This window comes from Pituophis catenifer, unplaced genomic scaffold (genome assembly GCF_029215685.1).
Source record: "Pituophis catenifer annectens isolate HBS135680 unplaced genomic scaffold, rPitCat1.0.hap2 SCAF_3, whole genome shotgun sequence".
NCBI lineage: Eukaryota > Metazoa > Chordata > Lepidosauria > Squamata > Colubridae > Pituophis > Pituophis catenifer.
The window spans coordinates 212,493,245-212,518,655 of record NW_027256883.1 but is presented as its reverse complement, the minus strand read 5'-3'; the positions used below and the strand labels follow the sequence as shown (position 1 = coordinate 212,518,655).

Sequence of the window (25,411 nt, the reverse complement as noted above, 5' to 3'; positions counted from 1 at the left end):
CACCATCGAACAACCACCCACACAGGGCATCGGGATTGCCTGCCTCTCCCATCCCCCATCCTTCTGCCTCCGCCTGCTGCCTCTGCCGCCGTGCAAGCCCCCTGCGAGCCTCCCATGAGAGAGGCAGCTGCTCAGCATGTCCAGATCACCTGCCTTCTCCCCCTGGCCTCTGCCTCCATATGTTGTGGCATGTCAGCTGCCGGCCCCTCCAGCAGCTGAATCAGAGGAGGAGGAGGAGGCGTGGGAGTCAGGATCAGCATCAAGGCAACCTGATAGCTCCGAGAGGGAAGAAGGAATGGAGCTGTGAGAGAGAGAGAGAGAGAGAGAGAGAGAGAGAGAGAGAGAGAGAGAGAGGGAGGGAGGGAGGGAGGGAGGGAGAGAGAGAGGGAGAGAGAGGCGGAGCCTGGGCCGTCCATCAGCCCTCAGATGGAGAGTCAACAGCCCCCAGGTCTGAGGTGGCTGATGAGGAGGAGGAGGAACAGCTGGGCCCAGTGCCTGACACACAAATGCGCAGAAGGCAGAGGAGAGGAGAGCAGTGGAAATCTATGGGCCGGTCCTTGGGACCGAAGAGCCACTGCTGCTAGTGAAGCCCCACCCTAGCTCTGGGGATAAAAGGCAGAGGGCGGAGTGTCAGGTTTCGATGTCGTCTCAAATAAAATAAATTGCATTTCCAAACAAATAGTCTTTGATGAAATCTTTCATTTATTTAGCACGACAATCTGTCCCCGATTATGGTGTAGCCAACACTGACTTCCTGACCCCAAACCTTCCCTTTCCATTCCCCAATTTTCTGCATCTCATTGGCCATCTTCCAAATCACTCTCCCCATATCTACTACTTCAGCTCCCAGGAATGTCCCCCCTCCCATCTCACCTCCTATCTTGATTCCATCCCTCTATTGATGCAGCCTAGGATTGCATTGGCTTTTTTGGCAGCTGCAGCACACGGCTGGCTCCTATTTAAGTGATTGTCCACTAGGACTCCAAGATCCCTCTCACAGTTACTATGATTTTATTTTATTTTTATTTTATTTTATTTTAAATTTATATACCGCCCTTCTCCCTGAGGACTCAGGGCGGTGTACAGCCAGAATTAAAAAACATGAAATACAAATATTAAAAACAATTAAAATATATATAAATTAAAAATACAAACCAATTAAACCATTTAAAATTTCTTCTTAAGCCAGCCCGGCTTGCTGAAAAAAGTGGGTTTTAAGGGCACGGCGGAAGGCGCTAAGGTCTTGGATTGAGCAAGGTACCACATATACAGTGCCTGTGCCTTTTGTTTTTCTTTCCTAAATGTAGAACCTTGCTTTCTTCACCCTTGAATTTCATTTTGTTAGATAGCACCTAATGTTCAAGTCTGTCAAGATCCTTCTGTATCTTGAGCCTATCTTCTGGAAGTGTTATTCTGCCTCTTTTAATATTCCCCAAAATATTTCATTCTCAAGGGTGGGGGAGAGGGCTTCCCACAATTTAAATGAACGTCAAAAGAATTATTACTTCAGCTTACTTCTTTTATTATTATTTTTTTAAAAAATTAGATTTATATGCCGCCCTTCTCCGGAGACTCAGGGCGGCTTACAATGCGTTAAGCAATAGCCTTCATTCTTTTGTATATTTATACAAAGTCAGCTTATTGCCCCCACAAACTGGGTCCTCATTTCACCTACCTTAGAAAGGATGGAAGGCTGAGTCAACCTTGAGCCTTGGAGAGATTCGAACTTACAGTAATTGCAGACAGCTGAATGTTAATAACAGGCTTTTAGTCTGTTGAGCTATCCAGGCTCCCTATTTATTTTTTTTAGAAAAAAAAATCCCAAAGAATCAGCATCTACATTTAAATATCAGTTCCTCTGTGTCACAGACATGGCAAAACAGAGTGAGCTTGATTTTTTTTAAAAAATCTCCGTTTAGGTTTTATAGGCTTACTAGGTGACAGCCTGGTGTTGCCCAGGTATTTATTTATCCCAATCCTGTATTAGACAGGAAGAGCAACTTCACTCTGAGTCCTGAGAATTAAATTAGCTAAAAATGTTTTCCCTGTGTTGTGGCTCCATTACCAGAGCCTGTGTCATCGGCAGGAGAGGACTCCGAGAGTGAAGGAGAGGAGTTGGCAAGGCCTCCCTCTCCAGGACCCTCCTCTCTGGCAATGCCTTCGGTGTCCGCCGAAGGGCAAGAGATAGGGCCGGGGCCAAGCACGTCCACGCAGGCACAGGTGGACAGTGATGAGGGTAATGAGTCTTGGCTGGATCCTCGGCAGCGTCGCAGAGATAAGCGCGCGCAACAGAAGAAAAGGCGTGCCAGAGAGATTAGGCTGAGTCACTGGACCACACCCCACAGGATATAAAAGGGGGTGAGGTGGCCATTCAGACTCTGTGACGGACAAAACTAACTACTATCGAGTCACATTGCATCTTTGGAAACAACATTATCGGCCTTGGATTTATTTTACGAACTGGACAATTCTTGACTGTGGGTATTTTGTTTATTGAGTAAAAGTTCTTGGCAAGCAGCTACTGGGTTGCTGCCAAGCGTCTTATCGGAAGAATTGGTTGTCTGCCAGTTAATTTAACCCCCGGCTGTCTGTTTGTGTGTGTGTGTGTGAGAGAGATGGGGACAGAACACCTTGTGGCCCCAGAAGTGTCAGGTAAAATGATATCACCTTGTTGTTTTGCTAGCTCAGGGGTCAGCAACCTGCGGCTCTGGAGCCGCATGTGGCTCTTTCACCCCTCTGCTGTGGCTCCCTGTCACTCAAAATAGGCGTCACAACCACCAATGTGCGACACCCACCAACACGCGATTTATTGAGCTTTTCAACCCCCGGTAGGCCAACCATGAATAAATCCAAGGAAAAAAAAGTTTCAGAAGAAAACAGAATGTTTAATTCAACTACATATGCTAGTTTTGTGGCTGCTCAAGAAATAGTCAGGCACGGGAAGGGTTTTTGTGGCTCCCGGTGTTTTCTTTTCTGTGGGAAACGGGTCCAAATGGCTCTTTGAGTGTTTAACGTTGCAGAGCCCTGTGCTAGCTGATTTGGTATGCTTTTTTTCTGATCTTGATTTAGAAGTGGCTTCTTGTCCACAATATATGCACTAAACTGTTCGATGTTATAGTTCTTTTCTCGTATGTAATCTGCATGAAGTACATCGTGTCGGTCTCATAGTGGTGTAGGCATGCTGAGTTGCAGTAATGTTTTATTGATCATGGCCATACATTTGCCCTCAAGAATAATCAAAGCTTTTGTTGAAAATGTCCAGACCAAATGTAATTTCTAATCTTGGATTTTCCCCCTTACCAGAGGGAGTCCCCTTGTGGAGTACTGTGAAGCCATTACCACGGCAACTCCACTGTGCTGTACAGTAGAAGCCATTTTAAGGCAGTACGGTAGAAGCCATTTTAAGGCACAACAGGCTGTGTTTTAACAGAACACATACCCCGAGGTGTGTTAGGGGTGTCTTACCCCCACAGTATTTGTTTCCAGGGAGTAAGCCATCTGTGTACCAAGTTTGGTTGAAATGACTCAAGGCGTTCCAGAGTTATGCTGGAACATACACACACATAGCCATTTTTATAGAGAGAGATAATGTGATGGGGTTGCAAGGATGAAGCATTATACAAAGCATTTTAGCAACGATATGATTGATTCCCTAAACAGATCCTTTCTCATCCTGAAAGTCTGTCAGGAATAGGAGCTCTTAACTTCACTTTCCAGACTGTCTCGCTTCCTGGGATAATCTGAAGTCATTTCTTGCACAATTGCATTTGCACACTTTAATTAGGAAGAGGAAGGAGACAAGAAGAAGGACGGCTGCTTTGTTCAGAAAAAGGGCAATCCAGAGATTGGTGGGAGTATTCTGTGTTGAGCCTGTGGAGAAAAAACAGTGGATGATTTTGATTTAATCCTAATAAAGTCTGCTCCAGGGATGGGAGAGGTCTTGGGGGGAGGGGCAGGGGGCAGATGGGTAGGTGCCTGTTCTAGGCCATCCAGGATCTCCCCCTCTCTAAGGCACCCCAACTGAGATGATAGAGAGAGAGAGAGAGAGAGAGAGAGAGAGAGAGAAGAAAGAAAGAAAGAAAGAAAGAAAGAAAGAAAGAAAAGAGAGAGAGGGAGGGAGGGAGAGAGGGAAGGAAGTTGAGAGGTTGCAGAGAGAAGAAGGAAAGATGGAAGGGAGAAGGATAGATAGAAAGATAGATGATGGAAAAAAGAGAGAGAGAAGAAGGAAAAGAAGGAAAGGAGGAGAGAAAGTGAGGTGGGAAGGTGGAGAGAGGGAGGGAGGAAGGGAGAGAGGGAGAGAGGGAGGAAGGAAGGGAGGGAGGGAGGATGATAGATAAATAGATGATAGAAGAAAGAAAGAAAGAAGAGAGAGAGAGGGAGGAAGGAAGGAGGGAAGGAAGTTGAGAAGTTGAGAGAAGAAGGAAAGAAGGAAGGGAGAAGAATAGATAGAAAGATAGATGATAGAAAAAAGAAAGAGAGAGAGAAGAAGGAAAAGGAGGAAGGGAGGAGAGAAAGGGAGGAGGGAAGGTGGAGAGGGAGGGAGGAAGGGAGAGAGGGAGGAAGGAAGGGAGGGAGGGTAGATGATAGAAGAAAGAAAGAAAGAAAGAAAAGAGAGGGGGGAGGGAGGAAGGAGGGAAGGAAGTTGAGAGGTTGAGGAGAGAAGAAGGAAACAAGGAAGGGTGAAGGATAGATAGAAAGATAGATAGATGATAGAAAAGAGAGAGAGAGAAGGAAAAGAAGGAAGGGAGGAAAGAAAGTGAGGAGAGAAGATGGAGAGAGGGGGGAAGGGAGAGAGGAGGAAGGAAGGGAGGGAGGGAGGATGATAGACAGATAAATAGATGATAGAAGAATGAAAGAAAGAGAAAAGAAAGAAAGAAAAAGAAAGAAAGAAAGAGACGAAGAGAGGAAGGAAGCAGGGGTGGGTTCTAAAATTTTTTACTACTGGTTCTGTGGGTTTGGCTTATTTTGTGGGCGTGGCTTGGTGGGGAGTAATGTGACTGAGTAGGCGTGGCCAATTTTTTTTTTTTTACTTTTAAAAGCATTTTTTTCTACAATCTTAAGAGGTTGCAGGAAAAAAAATGCTTTTAGAAGCCTCTGACAATCAGGCAACTTAGCTGGGATCGCCAGAGGCTTTTAAAGGCATTTTTTTTCCTACAGCCTCTTTGGCTGAAAAGGTTGTAGAAAAAAATGCTTTTAATAGTGAAAAAGAAAAAAGCCTCTGATGAGGTGGACGGGGTAAGCAACCGGCAACTGGGCTGGGGATGGGTTCAGGGGCGTGGCCAGCCAATGTTATTACCAGTTCTCCTAACTACTACAAACTTTTACTACCGGTTCTTGCGAACCGGTTCGAACCGGAAACAACCCATCACTGGAAGGAAGAAAGGAAGGAAGGAAGGGAGGGAGGGAGGGAGGAAGGAAGGAAGAAAGAAGAAAGAAAGAAAGAAAGAAAGAAAGAGAAAGAAAGAAAGAAAGAAAGAAAGAAAGAAAGAAAGAAAGAAAGAAAGAAAGAAAGAAAGGCAAAGGTAATACCAATAGTCATAGGTGCCTTAGGTGCAATCCCAAAACATCTGGACCACAATTTGAACACCATCATCGGCATTGACAAATTCGCCATCGGTCAATTGCAAAAGGCAGCTTCACTCAGAAGAGCTTATATCCAGCGACAATATCTGTTAACACCACCTCTGCCTATCCTGGGTCCTTCAGGAGGACAAATCATGCCAAATCTACTCTGAACATCTGGCTGGGCAGTACAACAGACCATCATAATACACACCACTACAGCAAACTGAAACAACTCTGGGATAATCAGGATTAAATTATATCTCACCAACTGGGAACTCTACTCATCTTGACCCATGTCCCTAGGGAAACAGCCAGAGGTCTTTCTGAAGACCTACTTCTCAAAACCACAGCCCTGTGAGGTAGCATAGGTTGAGAAAGTGTGGTTGGTCTCAGTGGGCTTCCGTGGGATGAGAACCTGGGTCTGCCTGGTACCTTAACTCTGCCATGGAGGGTGTTGTGGCTCTGTTACCTGAGCCTGTGTCATCGGCAGGAGAGGACTCCAAGAGTGAAGGAGAGGAGTTGGCAAGGCCTCCCTCTCCAGGACCCTCCTCTCTGGCAATGCCTTCGGTGTCCGCCGAAGGGCAAGAGATAGGGCCGGGGCCAAGCACGTCCATGCAGCCACAGATGGACAGTGATGAGGGTAATGAGTCTTGGCTGGATCCATGCCAGCGTCGCAGAGAGCATGCGCAACAGAAGAAAAGGCGTGCCCAAGTTACTGGACCACACCCCACAGGATATAAAAGGGAGCGTGGTGGCCAGTCAAACCTTGTGATGAACAAAGCTGAAAGCTTCCACGCCATTCTGCATTGCCGGACTTTTTGCTATAGACTTTGCTGGATTATCTCTGGACTTGATTAACTCCGTAATTATTGAGCTGTTTCTTTTGATGTATCAGAAGTGGGGAGAAGTTATCTCTCCTCTTCGTAAATAATAAACTCTTGGCAGGCAGCCACTAGATTGTTGCCAAGTTCTGTTATCATAAGGAAAAGGATTTTGCCGGCTGGTTTGGTCTTTAACTCTTGAACGTCTGTTGGTGTGTGCGCATGTGGTTGGGGACAGAACAGAGGGCCCCTCTTATACCAGGCCCAAACTTCATGACCTCGTCCCTTCCTGCAACCCAGAGCTCACCTACCTCTTACGACTTCACCGAGTAGTAGAAGGTCCTGCTGTAAGGGATCCTCCAAGGAGCTGTGTTGAACCTGGCATGACAGCACTGACCCCATATCTTCTTGTCTGAGCAAAATGTCCACCGTGCTCTCCACGCCGTATAGGATGCCCTTCTCTGCAGTATAATTCAGGAAGTTGATCATGGCAGGCTGTATTTCATTCTTATCCTTTAACCAGATGACTGTGATTTCTTGGGTGGGGAATTCTTTTGCAGAACAATTGAAAGAAACCTGGGACCCCACCGCGATGCTGTCTGAGGGGCCACGAAGCAAAGGGTGGGATGGATGGGCTGAGAAAGGAAGCATGAAGGCATCAGTTAATGTTCCCTCCTACCTCGTGTTGTGGTCCACCGGCAGCCTGCGGAGCTGGCAGCAGAGTCGGACAGTGAGGAGGCTGGGGAGGAACATGGGCCAGTCTTGGAGTCTGGGGAAGGCTCAGACGAGGGCTCTGCATCAGAGGCAGAGATGGGGCCAGGGCCATCTGGGAGTTATGTGCTGACTCCAGAGCCTCCAGAGTCTGACGTCAGCGAGGCAGATGAACAGGAGTAACGTATTCCCAGTGCGCGCATGTGCAGAGCTGCCAGAAGGCAAGAACAATTAAGACAAAAGGGGCGACTCTGGACTAAGGCTTGGAGATGATTGACCCCTCCTATAAGACATAAAGGAGAAGCAAAGGCACATGAGCTTTTGCAGGAAGCAGCTTTGTTTGTGCTGGTCGGTTTAAATTCTGAAGCTCCATTTTGACTAGAATAAGAATATGAATTAGAATTAGAATAGAACAGAACAGAACAGAACAGAAAAGAAAATAATTAGAATCAGAATCAGAGTTAGAATTGGAATGGAATGGAATGGAATAGAGAACAGAACAGAACAGAACAGAACAGAATAGCAATTAGAGAAGAGAAGAGAAGAGAAGAGAAGAGAAGAGAAGAGAAGAGAAGAGAAGAGAAGAGAAGAGAAGAGAAACTTTATTGTCACTTTAAATGTACACTCACCAGCATACATTAAAATGAAATTTCATTGCATTCAGCTCTCAAAGGATAACCATTATTCATATACCCACATACACATACATATATGACACAGAGAAACATCACAGTCTAGTTCGAATGTATACCTATACATGGCAGGGAAAAAAAAAAAGAAACCTGTGAATTTATAAGACTGATGGCATAAGGAACAAAACTGCCTTTTGCCTCTTGTGACTGCGCAAGGACTCCAAGCTAGGTCCCTGCTTGACTCCTCCTTCCAGCAGTTTCCCATCAGATTCACTCCCAAATGTCTCAGAATTGACTAGAGTAGATCCCACCTGAATAGCACCTACCAATCACAGAGACCACCGATTTTGTCTTTATAAATTTTCTCCTTTGGGGACCTTCCTTGACTACCGAGCAACAGTAGGTCCCGCTATCTTCGGGGCCGATGTTGTTGAGTCTGACACTGAAGTCAATTGGCGATCCTTGCACGAGCCTCACCCCACGAGAAGATGTGTCATTTTCCCTCAAAATTATCTTCCGGTCATTGCCCAGGTCTTTGTACCATTCGGCGCTTCCTGGCAGATCCCTCTGACTCAGGATACAGGTGAGAATGAGGGTCTTGCCAGCTATGATTGTCACAGCTTCATGGCTCGTACTGGGACGCCCACCAACTGAAAAGGAAAATGGCATCTGATTGTTGTTGTTGTTGTTGTTGTTGTTGTTGTTGTTGTTGTTGTTATTATTATTATTATTATTATTATTATTATTATTATTATTATTATATGAATGGCCACAGTCTATGCCGCATTAAAAGAGGGATAGATCCAAGATCATGTGAAGTGATCCTTGATAGTACAGTGGTCTAAGCACCCTGTTATTAACACAGCTGCCTGCAATTACTGCTGGTTCGAATCTCACCAGGCTCAAGGTTGACTCAGCCTTCCATCCTTTCTAAGGTAGGTAAATTGAGGACCCAGTTTGTGGGGGCAATAAGCTGACTTTGTATAAATATACAAAAGTATGAAGGCTATTGCTTAATGCATTGTAAGCCGCCTTGAGTCTCTGGAGAAGGGCGGCATATAAATCAATTTTTTTTTTAAAAAAAGTGTTAATTCCACTTTATAATGCCTTGGTAAGGCCACACTTGGAATCCTGCATCCAGTTTTGGTCGCCACTTTATAAAATAGATGTTGAGACTCTACAAAGAGTGCAGAGAAGAGCAACAAAGATGATTAGGGGACTGCAGGCTAAAACATACGAAGAACGGTTGCAGGAACTCGGTATATCTAGTTTAATGAAAAGAAGGACTAGGGGAGACATGTTAGCAGTGTTCCGATATCTCAGGGGTTGCCCCAAAGAAGAGGGAGTCAAGCTATTCTCCAAAGCCCCTGAGGGCAGGACAAGAAGCAATGGGTGGAAACTAATCCAGGAGAGAAGCAACCTAGAACTAAGGAGAAATTTCCTGAGAGTGAGAACAATTAATCAGTGGAACAACTTGCCTCCAGAAGTTCTGAATGCTCCAACACTGGAAGTTTTTAAGAAGAGATTCGACAACCATGTGATGGCTAACCTTTTTGCCGTTGCCTGCCAAAAGCGGGGGGAGTGCAGGGGGTCATGCATGTGCGTGCCTGCACCCATAATTCAATGTGCTCCGCCTCCCTGTGCATGCACGCACGACCCACCCCCCCACGCTCCCCACGCTTTTGGCACGCAATGGCACAGTGGGCCAGGTAGGCCCGTTTTTTGTCCTCCCCAAGCTCCAGGGGCTTTCTTGGAGCCTTGGGGGGCAAAAACGGCCTTCCCCACACCCCCGGAGGCCCTCCAGAGGCCGGAAACAGCCCATTTCCCGACTCCTGGTGGAACCGGAGTGTGGTGGGTTGCTCCCGGTTCGCACCGGTTCGCAAGAATCGGTAGTAAAAATTTGTAGTAGTTTGGAGAACTGGTAATAACATTGGCCACGCCCCCAAACCGGTCCCCGGCCTGGTCATGGCTCGTTTACCCCCATCAGAGGTTCTTTTTTTTTTACTTGTAAAAGCATTTTTTCTACAACCTCTTCAGCCGAAGAGGTTGTAGGAAAAAAAAATGCCTTTAAAAGCCTCTGGTGATCCCAGCTGAGTTGCCTGATCACCAGAGAGGCTTTTAAAAGCATTTTTTCCTGCAACCTCTTAAGGTTGTAGAAAAAATGCTTTTAAAAGTTAAACAAAAAAAAAAGTTGGCCACGCCCACCCAGTCACATTTATTCCCACCAAGCCATGCCTACAAAATAAGCCACGCCCACAGAACTGGTACTAAACAATGTTAGAACCCACCCCTGGACCAGAAGGCCTGAAAATCAGCTGGCCGGCGCGCGCATGTGCACTGGAGCTGAGCTAGGGCAATGCTCGCGTGCCCACAGATATGGCTCCGCGGTGCCACCTGTGGCACGCGTGCCATAGGTTCGCCATCATGGGTATAGGGTCTTCTGGGGGTTGGACTAGAAGACCTCCAAGGTCCCTTCCAACTCTTGTTATTCTGTATCCTGTAGAAGTTGTGGGTCCTCTAACACTGGACTTTTTCAAAAAATAAATTGGACAGCCATTTCAGGCAAATGGTATCAGGTTTTCTGCCTTGAGCAGGAAATTAGAATAGAATAGAAGAACAGAGTTGGAAGGGACCTTGGAGGTCTTCTAGTCCAACCCCCTGCTTAGGCAGGAAACCCTACACCACTTCAGACAAATGGTTGTCCAATCTCTTCTTAAAAACTTCCAGTGTTGGAGCATTCACAACTTCTGGAGGCAAGTTGTTCCACTGATTCATTGTTCTGACTGTCAGGAAATTTCTCCTTAGTTCTAAGTTGCTTCTCTCCTTGACGAGTTTCCACCCATTGCTTCTTGTCCTGCCCTCAGGGGCTTTGGAGAATAGCTTGACTCCCTCTTCTTTGGGGCAGCCCCTGAGATATTGGAACACTGCTATCATGTCTCCCCTAGTCCTTCTCTTCATTAAACTAGACATTCCCAGTTCCTGCAACCATTCTTCATATGTTTTAGCCTCCAGTCCCCTCATCATCTTTGTTGCTCCTTGTACTAGAAGACTTCTGATGTCCCTTTCAGCAATATGTTCTATATTCTTCTAGAACTGCTCTGGATCATTTGGCCTGTATATAAAAACAATTCCCTTAATTTTAGTGTTGGGCTTGTTTGTTTTTTAACTTTCTTTCTTGAAAACTGTGTAGAAGAGCATAGTCTCTTCACAGGCTTCCCAAGGACCCAGGGAGCGTTTGTGAGGTACTCGAGTCAGGTACTAATACCACTCTATAAAGCCTTAGTAAGACCACACCTAGAGTCCTGCATCCAGTTTTGGTCACCACACTATAAAAAAGATGTTGAGACTCTAGAAAGAGTGCAGAGAAGAGCAACCAGGATGATGAGGGGACCAGAGGCTGAAACATACGATGAAAGGTTGCAGGAACTGGGCATGGCTAGTCTAGTGAAGAGAAGGACCAGGGGTGATAGGATAGCATCTTCCAATACTTGAGGGGCTGCCACAGAGAGGAGGGGGTCAAGCTATTTTCCAAAGCACTCGAAGGCCAGACAAGGAATAACGGATGGAAACTGATCAAGGAGAAATTCAACCTGGAAATAAGGAGAAGTTTTCTGACAGTGAGAACCATCAATCGATGGAACAGAAGTTGCCTTCGGAAGTTGTGGGAGCTTCATCCCTGGAGGCTTTCAAGAAAAGCTTGAATTGCCATCTGTCAGCAATGGTGTAGGGTCTCTGCTTGGGCAGGGGGTTGGACTAGATGACCTACAAAGTCCCTTCCAACTCTGTTAATCTGTTAAATCTGTTTTCAGGAACAGCTACCGAATTCTCCAAGCACCTTTGCAGAAGCTAAAAAGCCATCAGCATCCCCTCCAAATAAGTACGCTTGTGAGTGTGTGTGTGTGTGTGTGTTTGTTTGTGTGGATCTTCTCTGTGTCGGCTGCCTCGTGGCTGTGTGTCTCAGGGTCCGTGTCTCAGTCTGAAATGGAAAATTAAAAAGGAAACAGGACAGACGTGTAGGAAACGATGGACGGCGTACAAATTCAGAACGGAGAGAGGTTGCTTTTATCTTCCACAAAAAAGTTGCGCAAGTTGGACCGCTCTGGTGATTTGTTACTTGTGGTACGATGTGATATCAAGTGACAGCAAAACCGCCGGCTCTATTTCCAAGGCTGAAGGTTGTTTTGTTAGATCAAGGTAGATAATTCCGAACATGATCAAGATCACGTAGACAGAAAAGTGGGGCAGGGTGGGGAGGAATAGTCCATTGAATGATAGGCCTGGAAGGGATTTTGAAGGTCTTCTAAGTTCCAACCCAGGACTCTTCAATATACATTTAATAAAGAATTACAATACTTAATTGTGAACATTTTAACAGCGGCTAGAATTGTATTTGCCAAAAACTGGAAAGGAGAGAAGATAATTACCGATGAAGAAATTATTATGAAAATGTTGGACTGTGCTGAAATGAGTAGGTTGACATTTGAAATAAGAGAACAGGAAGATAAACAATACTATTTGATATGGGAGATATTTTATCAATGGTTTGATAAAAAAGGATGGAGATGAGATAGCATATATGAAATGTTTAAATATGTATTTTTAGTTTAAGTAAAGAATATTTGTTATATGAGGAGATGTGGAGAATTGTAAGCACGAAATGATTTTAACCGATTGAGATGCTGTCTATGATCGTTTGTAAGGATGATATTTTTATGTTATTGTTGTTGGGTTGTTTTTTTTTTTAATCTAAAATAAAACTTTTTTTCAAAAAAAAAGAAAAAAGAAAAAAAAAAGAAATGACTTAGATGAGGGAATAGAAGAGGAACGAATTTTCAGATGAGACTAAGCTGGTCGGAATAGCCAACACCCAAGATGGTAGAGATTCTCAGTCATCCAGGTCATGGTTGTCTCAAAACTGCTTTTTTTCAAGAGGCAACTGGATTTTTTATTTCTTTTGAAGACGTTTTGCTTCTCATCCAAGGAGCTTCTTCAGCTCTGACTGGAGGGTGGGGAAGGGAAGGATTTATATTCCTTGCAGACAGCCGGTGATTTGCATCCTTTTGGAGAGACGTTGAGGCCACTTGGAGGTTTGTCTGTGTCCTCAGGATCTCCTGAGTGGTGCAAATCGTTCCTGTAGTCTGCAACTTTTTGCTCTGGAAATCCATTCCTGCTCCTACCCTACCTTTGGGGCAACCATGACCTGGATGACTGAGAATCTCTACAGACCTTCAGCTATACAATTTGGGATGAGCATCTTTGAATGGTGTGGGAGTAGGAATGGATTTCCAGAGGAAAAATTGCAGACTACAGGAACTGTTTGCACCACTCAGGAGACCCTGAGGACACAGGTAAACCTCCAAGTGGCCTCAACAACCCTCTAAAAGGATGCAAATGACCAGCTGTCTGCAAGGAGTGTAAATCCTTCCATTCCCCACCATTCGGTCAGAGCGGAAGAAGCTTCTTGGATGAGAAGGGAAACGTCTTCAAAAGAAAAACCAGGAAGTCCAGCTGCTGGCTGGGGGATTCTGGGAGTTGAAGTCCACCCATCTTCAAGCTACCAAGGTTGAGAAACACTGTCCTAGAGGATTGCCTTGTTTGACCCATCTGTGTCACAACACCTTCTCTTCATTAGGACTGACACGCGTAGGTCCCTCAACCGTTAGTCATACAATTTTAGCCTCCAGACCCTTGAGATTAAGTTACGTTAAGGCTTGGTTCCTTATTTTAATCTGCACACATCTAGAAAAACATCTTGGCTTTCTAGATAACAGATCTGTACGTATCGCTAGATCGCACAGCGTGAATGTTGTGGTCTTGAGATAAGGTGAGTAACTCATCGGCGTGTAATGGGAAATTTGAAAGCATTGCTTTTAAAAGTAAAAAAAAAAAAAGCCTCTGACGATCACGCAGCTCAGCTGTGATCATCAGAGGCTTTTTTTTTTTTTTTTAACCTTTTAAAAGCAATTTTTTTTAACAACCTGTTCGGCCAAAGAGGTTGTAGAGGGAGTACCACTGAAACCAGAAACCTATTTATTAGGAATATTTACAACCCAATATGAAAAAGAAATACAGTACTTAATTACCCATATTTTAACAGCAGCAAGAATCGTTTTTGCTCAGAGTTTGCTCAGACTTTCTAAGGTAGGTAAAATTGAGGACCCAGTTTGTGGGGGCAATAAGCTGACTTTGTATAAAATATACAAAAGGATGAAGGCTGTTGCTTAACGCATTGTAAGCCGCCCTGAGTCTCCGGAGAAGGGCGGCATATAAATCAAATTAAAAAAAAAAAGAGTTGGAAATTAGGGGATACACCACCAGAAGATAAAATAATTTTAAAAGCAATGGAGTGCGCAGAGATGGATAAACTTACGAAAGAAATGCAGGAAAAAGAAGATACTAGTATATCTAGTATCTAGTATAGCAAAGATGGTACGATTGGCTGGAGAAAAGGAAAACAAAATAGAACCAGGAACATGAAAAAAAGGAAGGGAAAAGCTAGATAGGATCTAAGTACCAAATAAGAAAACAATAAATCAAAAAGGGAATTTAAGATATCGTTATATATGTAAAGGTATAGAGATATATACTGTATAAAGGAATATACTTTACTGATGTAAATATCTAAAATACAAGTCATAAGACTTGATATATGTTTACTCGTTGTGTAGAACGAGCCTGTAGTACAGTGGACTAAAGCACTGTTATTAACATCTGTTGCTTGCAATTTACTGCTGTTTCGAATCTCCCCAGGCTCAAGGTTGACTCAGCCTTCCATCCTTTCTAAGGTAGGTAAATTGAGGACCCAGTTTGTGGGGGCAATAAGCTGACTTTGTATAAATATACAAAAGGATGAAGGCTATTGCTTAACGCCTTGTAAGCCGCCCTGAGTCTCCGGAGAAGGGCGGCATATAAATCAAATTAAAAAAAAAATTAAAAAAATTGTATTGTCATATCTGTGTTTACTCTTTTTGTTTTGTCTTTTAATCAAAATAAAATATTTTTTTTTAAAAAAAGGAAATCGGAAACTACAGCTAATGCCTTAGCAGATGAACTTAGAATCAATAAAGGTGTTGAATAATCACACACACACAAAAAAGCCTCTAATGATCGCGCGGCTCAGACGGACATGGGGGGGGGAGAGGGGCAGGGATTTTTGCTACCGGTTCTCCGAACCACCCGCGGCAATTGCTACCGGATCGGACGATCCGGTCCAAACTGGGAGCATTTCACCCCTGCCCCAGAATCTATGAAGACTCTCAGTCATCCAGGTCACAGTTTATTGTATTTATTGGTTCGATTTATATGCCGCCCTTCTCCGGAGACTCAGGGTGGCTTACAATGCGTTAAGCAATAGCCTTCATACTTTTGTATATTTATACAAAGTCAGCTTATTGCCCCCACAATCCGGGTCCTCATTTTACCTACCTCGAAAGGATGGAAGGCTGAGTCAACCTTGAGCCTGGTGAGATTTGAACTCGCAGTAATTGCAGGCAGCTGGTGTTACTTAACAGCACTTTAGTCTGCTGCGCCACCAAGGCCCAAAGGTGCTTTTTTTTCAAGCAGCAACTGGACTTTCTGGTTTTTTCTTTGAAGGCATTTCGCTTCTCATCCAAGAAGCTTCTTCAGCTCCGGCTGGATGGTGGGGAACGGAAGGATTGATACTCCTTGCAGACAGCTGGTCATTTGCATCCTTTTAGAGAGACGTTGAGGCCACTTGGAGGTTTGTCTGTGTCCTCAGGGTCACCTGAGTGGTGCAAATAGGTATGGAGCCTTCTTGGAACTGCTGAAAGGACTGGAGATAGATGATGTTGTATCCCTCTCCCTCTGTTGAGAGAGGACTGTTCAATTTTGGCATAGATGGCCTCTTTGACCCCTCTTTCACACCAGCGGTCCTCTCTGTCTAGAATGTGGACTTTGCTGTCTTCAAAAGAGTGGCCTTCATCTTTTAAATGCAGATGGACTGCTGAATTTTGTCCTGATCTTCAAAGAAAAACCAGAAAGTCCATTTGCCTCTTGAAAAAAGCAAGAGTTTTGGTGTTAATAAGTGCCCAATCTAGCTGACCTCAGATCGTGATGGAGGTGGTGTGAAGCAACAGAGTTAACCCCCTCCCTGCCCACATATTTGCAGCAGAGACGGCTTGTCCATGAGTGGGAAGCATCTAGCCGGGAAGAAGGACCTCAAAATGAGGATTGAGTCCTGCTGAGGACTTTCCCCACAATTTATCCGAAGCACGTCCCATTCCTTCCGAGCTGGCAGAAAAACTGGGCGTAAAATTGGTTATCTACATGTCCAGCCTCTACCCTACCTCATTTATCTCTGTTCCCTGTCCTGGAATCCCATCACTTCACCATACCTTGGAGGTCTTCCAGTCCAACCCCCCCTACTCAACCAGGAGACCCTATGCCATTTCAGACAAATGGTTGTCCAATCTCTTCTTAAAAACTTCCAGTGTTGGACAGTGGTGAAATCCAATTTTTTTTTACAACCAGTTCTGTGGGCGTGGCTTGGTGGGCGTGGCAGGGGAAGGATACTGCAAAATCTCCATTCCCACCCCACTCTGGGGCCAGCCAGAGGTCGTATTTGCCGGTTCTCCGAACTACTCAAAATTTCCGCTACCGGTTCTCCAGAACCTGCTGGATTTCACCCCTGGTGTTGGAGCATTCGTAACTTCTGGAGGCAAGTTGTTCCACTGATTAATCATTCTAACTGTCAGGAAATTTCTCCTTAGTTCTAGGTTGCTTCTCTCCTTGGTTAGTTTCCATCCTTTGCTTCTTGTCCTGCCCTCAGGTGCTTTGGAGAATAGCTTGACTCCCTCTTCTTTGGGGCAGCCCCTGAGATATTGGAACTCTGCCATCATATCTCCCCTAGTCCTTCTTTTCATTAAACTAGACATACCCAGTTCCTGCAACCGTTCTTCCTATGTTTTAGCCTCCAGTCCCCTAATCATCTTTGTTGCTCTTCTCTGCACTCTTTCTAGAGTCTCCACATCTCTTTTACGTTGTGGCAACCAAAACTAGTTGCAATATTCCAAATATTTACCAAGGCATTATAAAGCGGTACTAACACTTTACATGATTTTTTTTTTTAATTTGATTTATATGCCGCCCTTCTCCGGAGACTCAGGGCGGCTTACAATGTGCTCAGCAATAGCCTTCATCCTTTTATATATTTTATACAAAGTCAGCTTATTGCCCCCACAATCTGGGTCCTCAATTTACCTACCTTAGAAAGGATGGAAGGCTGAGTCAACCTTGAGCCTGGCGAGATTCGAACCTGCAGTAATTGCAGGCAGCTGGTCTTAATAACAGGGTGCTTTAGACCACTGTACTACCAAGGCTCCTAGGATGATAAGACAGTGTTTCTTTGCATTGAGATGGGGGAGCACATAAATTTAATACAACGAATAAACAAACGAATAAACAAACCATCATCAGAAGCATTGAAGCTGCTGCCCAAAATGCAAGGAGTGTCCATATATTCTTTTCCTCAAAACTTCCTAAGACCCCCCCTCCCCCACTAAACCAGAGACCACTCTTGACCGCCGGCCACAAATCTCAGCCCTCTTCCTGGCCATTCCTACTTGGTCACTTGGCCCATGGAAGAAACTTTCACCTCAAAGGATCCAGCATCTGGAACCTGCTGAGGAATCTACTAATCTCCATGTCTTCCAGCTAGAAATCTGAGCAAAAATACTCACCTATTCTCTCAAACGAACACTCCGTCAGGTGTCGCAGAAGCAGGGGGAACCACAGTTGAAGTGAACCCAGGATTGTGAAGGAGGACCTCAAGGCAGCCATGCCAGCGACAGCGGCAGGAGAAACATCTGGGGCTACTCCTCACCCCTTCCAAAAATGCTTCCTTTTAAAGACAGAGCAAAAGAGGAACTGGCGTTTCCTGTTTCTAAGTTTGAGCCAATTGCTTTCTTTGGCACAGCTCCATGGAAGAGTGATGACGGAGGTATTCTGGTGTTCAAGATCGATAATGTCCCAAAGTAGAAGATAACAGATGGAGGTGTATGCAAGAAGAGCCTTGGTAGCACAGTGGACTAAAGCACTGTTATTAACATCTGCTGCTTGCAATTGCTGCAAGTTCAAATCCCACCAGGCTCAAGGTTGACTCAGCCTTCCATTCCTTTCAAAGGTAGGTAAAATGAGGACCCAGATTGTGGGGGCAATAAACTGACTTTGTATACATATACAAAAGGATGAAGGCTATTGCTTAATGCATTGTAAGCCGCCCTGAGTCTCCGGAGAAGGGCGGCATATAAATTAAAGAAAAGAAAAAAAAAGAGAAGAGGGTGGAATAAACCAAGATGCAAGCAATGATTTATCTTCTGTTTCACTGAGAATGAGAGCCATCAACCGATGGAACAGAAGTTGCCTTCGGAAGTTGTGGGAGCTTCATCACTGGAGGCTTTCAAGAAGAGACTGGATTGCCATCTGTCAGAAACAGTACAGAGTCTCCTCCTTGGATGGGGGGGGTTGGACTAGATGACCTACAAGGTCCCTTCCAACTGTTGATTTGTAATCTTCTCCTGCTCCTTTCTAGCACTGATGATGTTACCTTGTTGGGTAATGGAACGTCTGCAAGAAAACCACCAAGGTCCAAGAGAATCAGGGACCCCACAGTTGTCCTCCTCCTCCTCCTCCTCCTCCTCCTCCTCCTCCTCCTCCTCCTCCTCCTCCTCCTCCTCCTCCTCCTCTACTCCTCTACTCTTTCACTGTTGTTGCTTTGAGGGCTGGAGGACTGTGGTTGCCTTTTAAGTACCATATTTTTCAGAGTATAAGACGCTCCGGACTATAAGATGCACCTACCTTTTTTTGGGGAAAAAAATCTGCCTCTGCCTCCCAGCAATTTGCCTCCTTGCAGCAAACAGCAAACAGCCCGTTTCAGTTTCAGCTTCAGCACAGCATGATTAGCAAAAGCAGCTGATTATCGGTCTTCCGAGGATCAGCTGTTTCAGGCTGCAGGAATTGCCATAGCCTATTGCCACCCCATTTTCGGCAATCCCTGCAGCCTGAAACAGCTGATCCTCGGGAGGCCGATAATCAGCTCCTTGTGCTAATTAGGCTGTGCTGAAGCTGAAGCTGAAATGGGCTGTTTGCTGCAAGGAGGCAAATTGCTGGAGGCAAAGGGCCAAACGTTGGGTGGGTGGGGCTACATTCGGTGTATAGTAATGTAATGAAGCGGGCTCTGATGGATGACCACTGGATAACTTTCTATTCACTCTATTCTAAAAAGCAATGCATCCGGTTGGAAAGAGTACAAACTCAGCCAAGGTCCTTTTGGTTCCTCTAGGAGGCCTCTAAGTTGTCAGAAGAAAGGAACATTCTAATGACATACATCTTAAGGGTTGGTTAGGTCAAGGGGATCCACATGAGTTAAAAGTTGTCCATCGTCAAAAGATAAAAGAGATGCTTCAGTAATCTACAAAAAGAATTATGATTGTTTTGCAAAGAAACTCTGTAATGTCAATTAAAATTGATAAATGTATAGGACCATATGAACTGCTGACTTCAAAAGAATCCTTTGTCTAGAAGGGTATAAAACCATTGTACCTAATTCCTGTCTTTGTTCAACGCTTCATGTACAGAGCCTTGAACCTATTGCGCAATATATATATATAAAATCTGTCTCTGATCAACCCAAAAGTTGTGTTTGTCTTATTAAATCCACAACATTTATGGCACCCTGCAGATGGGACTACAAGGCAGAGAACTTTTGTTCTACCAGACAGCCTGCCTCAGCGGGAATCGACGCCTCCCCAAGGAAAATCCACTGGCCGGCCATTAGGACTCCTTTGAAGTCCATGGAGATTCAGTGAGGAGGTGCCGTAAACCCGCTGACGAAGACAGGCCAGTCAAGAATCCTTGAAGGTTGATCAGACAACAGAGACTCAACAAAAATACATAAGAAGAAAAAAGAGAGAAAGAAAGAGGAAAAGAAAACAGGTAAGTATAAATCAGAGAGTTAAAGTCTCTCTGTTTAGAGGTACCTACCCATTAAAAGGGTGGAAGAGTGGGGTTTGATCAACCTCCTAGGAGACCAGTTGGCGTGCTGAAGTCTCTGGAATTGGAATTAAGGAACTAAGTATTATGTGTAATCTTATGTGTGGTAAGAGAAGAACTAATTGCAGTGTTATAAATTTTCTGATAAACTGACATTCTTAAACAGCCAGAGTTTACTGTTCTTCCCTCCCGGGGTTTAGCAGGCAGTTAAAAAGGTGGAGCCTGTCTAAATGGGAAAACAGATAATATGATTTGATCAATTTGGTGTGATTTCTGTTAAATATATGTGTATATATATAATGATAGTGTGTAAATTTGAATGGAATTTAATTGATTGTGATATATGTGGCTGCCAGCAAAGTGAGATGATTTGTGCTTGAGGCTGTGAGAGATATTTGAGATTATTGTAATGGTTGGTTTGCATGAAGTGGGATTTTTTGTATGTGAAATTGGTTTAAACAAGAAGTTGATTGCAGTACAAATATGAAAAGCCTGTGTGTTGATAAAGTGAGAAATTAGAGAAATACTAATGTTAGTATAGTAATAATACTGTGTTGCTTTGTTGTAAGAATGCTGAATGGAAGAGAAAAGCGAGGCTTCCTTGCATGCTGTACATTTTTTCCCTCTTCCCCCCCTCTTTTCCTTTGTAAGAGAGAAACAGTTCCTTTTAACTTTTTTCCTTTCTCTCACCCCCTCCTTTTTTCCCCTGGGAGATGAGAGGCACAAAAGAGGGGGGGGGCTACGGTTTAACCATTTTTTTTCTCTCAGAAAAGCAGCCAGAAAAAGAAGGGGGAAGTGGGTGATCGGCTAATGCTGTTGCTGCTAGGTCTCTTTAATTTGCATATGAAAACTTTTCTGCTCTGAATACAATTTTGATTTTATTTTTTCTGGAAATTTTTGGAGGTTTAAAAACGCTTCATTAAACCTGTACTCAGAATCCTGTTGTTTCGCCAGGCTGGGTTAGCAACATAATTTTAAATCGGATGTTTTAAATTTCTGAGGTTTTAAATTGAGCCGAATCCATTTAATATTTTTAATTATTTTAAATTGGTGTTGTCTTGTTTTTTTAAACAAAATAGGCTGTACACCGCCTTGAGTCCTTCGGGAGAAGGATGGTATAGAAATAAAATTATTTTTATTCTTATTTTTATTCTATCTCAAAGAAATTATTTTGAAAGATTTTTTTAATCTGACTTGCATTTTACTATTGTTTTATTTTTGAAGCTGTCTTTCTTAAATGTTTTTTTTATGTTTGCGTGCATTCTGCATCCTTAACAGATGGCACGTTTGTTCGTTTGTATGTTTGTTTGTTGTTTATTTGTTTGTTTGCTAGTAGCACAAGTTACTGCCCTTTTTGGGAATTGTCACAGAGATGAGTTGGAAATTGCGATGTGTGGTGGGAGAGATTCAGTGGCATTTTTGTCTAAAATGTTGGATTCTGCCTCGAGAGTATGCTCGTTTTTGTTCACTTCAGTTTGCGGGGAGATTAGATAATTGGTGCTGAGGAGCTCATTTGTTTATAGAGGGATATATGGTAGTTGAAGGAAGAGAGGAAGTTTTAAGGGAAGTCAGAAAGTTGCCTTTAAGTTTGTCTACACAGACTTGTGCTGGCTTGGAAATCAGGATGGCAGTGGTAGGACGAATTGAATGTTATAATAAGAAGGAGTTAGAGAAAGTAGAATTGATGGAAAGGAGAAGGTATGTGATTTGTTTTTGGAAAGTTATGGAAGTTGGCAGATTGAAATGTGGAAGTGCTAAGAAGTAGGAGAGAAGTGGTGATCTGAAGAGAAGTGGTGTTTTTCGTTGACAGAGATCAGATTAAGTGAACAAAGCATTTGAATACACTTAATCAGTGAAGGGAGTGTTGGAAGATTTGAGAAGCTCAATATTAAAAAAGCACAAGAAAATTCCCCTAAATAAAATAGGCAGAAACTCCGGCAGAGTTCAGCCCCCACCTTTACCAATGGGCCATTAAGAAACTGAGACGCCACCTTATTTCCACAACAAGGGCCACAACAAAAGGAAGAATAAAAGATGTGTTTGTTTCTTGCTTGCCTTACTAGGAACAATAAAACTGATTCCAGGAGTTTTGAATTCAGGATGGGGAAAGCTCTGCCTTTCAGCAATCTTTAAAGGGAAAGACTTTTTTTCCCCAACAGGAGTAGTAAACAAAAATCACTCCTGATAGAAAGGAGGGGTAGCGTCTCCGCCTCCATCTATAAACAAGCAAGAATTAAGACAATCCTATGCAAAATTAATTGAATCTGGATCTTGGAGTTTGAAATGGGAGGGACATGAAAGAGGAAGCCTTGAAAATTTGAAACAGGCTTTAACCAGGGCTCCTGTATTGGGTTTGCTAAATTTGGAAAAGCCATTCGGTCTCTTTGTAGACACACACACACACACACACACACACACACACACACACACATTGAATTGCACGAGGGGTGTTGGCTCAGAAAGTAGGCAATTGACCTTTGGAGGGAGCCCTCATTGTAAACACCCCACATCAAGTCAGAACTATCCTTCGGTGGTGGTTATCTGATTCAAGATTCTAAACAAAAATAAAACAATTTTAATGCAACACAGATTTGATTTTACCTGCAGTTCTCAATTTGAATCAAGCACAGTTCTTAACCAACACCAGATCAATGGATCACCTTGGATGAGAACATTATGGTGTTGAAATAATTGGCTTACATACAACAACAAGACCTGATTTGGAGGGACACCCCCTGGAGACAAATTGCCTCGAAATTGGTCTGCTCAAACCTTTGAATTGTATTCATTAAATTAAGCTCTATGGACAGGGAGCCTGGATAGCTCAGTGGATAAATGCATTGTAATTTAACACCAGCTGTCTGCAATTACTGTAAATTCGAATCTCACCAGGCTCAAGGTTGACTCAGCCTTCCATCCTTTCTAAGGTAGGTGAATTGAGGACCCAGTTTGTGGGGGGCAATAAGCTGACTTTATGACAGCTATTGCTTAATTCATTGTAACCCTTAGTCTCTGGACATCATTTGGCAAAATATGGGTGGAGTTATTGGGGACTTCAAGCTATTGTACATGAACTTTTAAACTAAGCTATGATTGTATTGGGATATATCCTTTAGTAACATCAATTATAAACAAATGTTTGGTTTGTAAAAAGGTGAATGAACATGCTGTCAGAAAACAACAAATGGCTTTAAGATCATTTCAATGTATTCATGTGGATTTTACAGAATTACCAAAAGTGGGGAGTGTAAAATATTTATTGGTCATAGTGGACCACCTCACAGGGTGGGTTGCAGCTTTTATCTGCAGTAATGCTACAGCAACAGTGGTGTCAAGAGTTTTACCCAACCTAGACAGATTATCATCATATGAACTGTTGTTTGGAGTAGTTTTCACAACAGGAAGCATATGCATTACTTCCTTGGAAACCAGAGACAAAGTATTGAAACAATATGTGTATAACCTGTCCAGATATTTTGAAGTTTTTAGGAAACAAGGACTATTAGCCCAAACACCACCTTTGAAGTTTCCAGTCCACAAATTCCACCACGATGATTGGATGTTAATCCAAACTGGACGGAAGTTAGACCCCAAGTGAACGGGCTCAATCTCATCAAGGAAATCCAGTGAAGTTGATGATCCAAAGGATCCAGCCACCAGTGGGAATAGCATTCTTCATCATCTGGACTATTTTTGTATTTTTTTCTTTCTTAGGATTCAGTGGTTGCCTATGCTGTTTCCCCACTGAAAAGGACTACAACTGCTCAGATTCCTTTGCGCACTCGCCCAGATGTATTGGTTTTGTAATTGTGTTTTTAAGATCTTAGGAGAACAATCCTGGATCCACTGGATGAGACTGATACCAGGTGACCATCAGCCTTGCTGAATCACTCCGGAAGCTGATTCTCTACGCACGGCGGAAGATTTGTAAAGAGGACAACTGCCTTCACATTGTACATATACATATTATTAGCTTTAATATAACACTTTCTTACACATGCTAATGTTATTAGAAGTTTGGGAGTACATTTTGTGGGTATTTGTTTTTCTAATCTTACTAGTAATTTTGTTTTACATATATAAGGAACGTTTTTGTGGTAGACCTAGGATTTTTATTGCTACTCCTGTTTCCCAAATCACATGCACCACTAACCCTTTCCCTGACGTAGTGAGCTTCACACCATGGTTGATTATGATTTGTTTATGGCTTTGGACATTATTCGCACTAGGACTCTCAAGTGAACATAAGATGAACATTGATTCCCCAAGTGGAGACACTTTAGGTCAAGTTCACTACCGCCAAAAACGCATTGTCTATGCATGGGGTTCTTACTTTAGACCTAAGTCAACTCCACCACCTAAGGTTGCACTATTGACATTCCCAGCTGAGGGGGGAATAGATAAGGAAAATGGGCCTCTACAACAATTGCATAGAGGAGACTATATATCATGGATTTTGGAATAAAGTCAAGATCTTGTTAAACAGTATGACCCTACCCTAGGTCAGAAATGCTGCTTATGTTTATCTACTAGCCCTACATCTTATCATGCTGTTCCTGTCAAACCACAACTCTGGGTTAGAACAAAGGCTACCAGAAATAAATTTTAAGAAGGGAAAGTGGGGTGGATGGAATCTGTCCAAGACCATTTCAACCTTCAGAATTTCCACTCTGGTTCAACTTGAAGTCCAAATTAGATTTGTGTATCCTTTTTCCACCTGGAAATACTACCTCTCGATATGTTTTTTGAAGGACCAATTCTCAGAGATAAACAGAAGGACCTCTCACTGGAAGTCCCATTGCAACCACTGGCAGAAATGTTTGTGGCAGGGACTTAGGGGTCTGGACTAATGCAAGGAACTACTGAGTGCATGCCTTTTCCATAAATCTTCTTATGTGGAAAGGATGCATATTTGTGTTTACCAACAAACTGGACAGAAACATGTAACAAATCAGGTGTGGTCAGAGAAATTGCCAAGGAATTGCAGGATAGGGCTTCCAAGATAGGTCAGAGGTTATAAACAACTGACATGTGGTTTTCTTGGTTGCCTGGATCCGGGTGGATTAATATGGCTGTGGCAGGCCTAGCTTTTATTCCTTGTGCAATCCCTATGCTGAAACATCTATAAATAAGAACAGTAAAGGAGATTCAAGTTGAAAAGGAACTAGCTTTGATAGAACGTTTTCTTAATCAACTTGGTCCATATCCTATGGAAGAACATAAAGATTCTGAGGCAGACCCATATGAGAAAATGGAACCTGTAGAAAAAGGTAGAGAATCTCCCCAAGAATCAAGAGAGTAGAAAAACAATCAAGAACTACCTATCCTTTACTTTTATTAATTATCTTTTGTTAGACCCTATATATGGTAGATTTGTTTATTGGAATCTTGTATACTCAGAAGTTAAACTTATATGAGAATAGTGAAAGTTTCTGCATTGAAAAACTTTCAGAGGGGGGAATAATGTAATGAAGCGGGCTCTGATGGATGACCACTGGATAACTTTCTATTCACTCTATTCTAAAAAGCAATGCATCCGGTTGGAAAGAGTACAAACTCAGCCAAGGTCCTTTTGGTTCCTCTAGGAGGCCTCTAAGTTGTCAGAAGAAAGGAACATTCTAATGACATACATCTTAAGGGTTGGTTAGGTCAAGGGGATCCACATGAGTTAAA

General features: G+C 43.4%; 1 protein-coding gene across 1 annotated transcript in view; it reads right to left on the bottom strand.

Moving 5' to 3' along the window:
* The window catches only part of LOC139315118 (signal-regulatory protein beta-1-like), a 32,006-nt gene extending 14,479 nt beyond the window's left edge, over positions 1-17,527 (bottom strand). Inside the window, exons 1-3 of the mRNA XM_070941136.1 lie at positions 17,428-17,527; positions 8,056-8,379; positions 6,698-7,021 (exon numbers count right to left, since the gene is read on the bottom strand). Coding sequence (XP_070797237.1) covers positions 6,698-7,021; positions 8,056-8,379; positions 17,428-17,527 — 748 coding nt within the window. The remainder of the gene's footprint in view (positions 1-6,697; positions 7,022-8,055; positions 8,380-17,427) is intronic.
* Between the last annotated feature and the right edge of the window lie 7,884 nt (positions 17,528-25,411).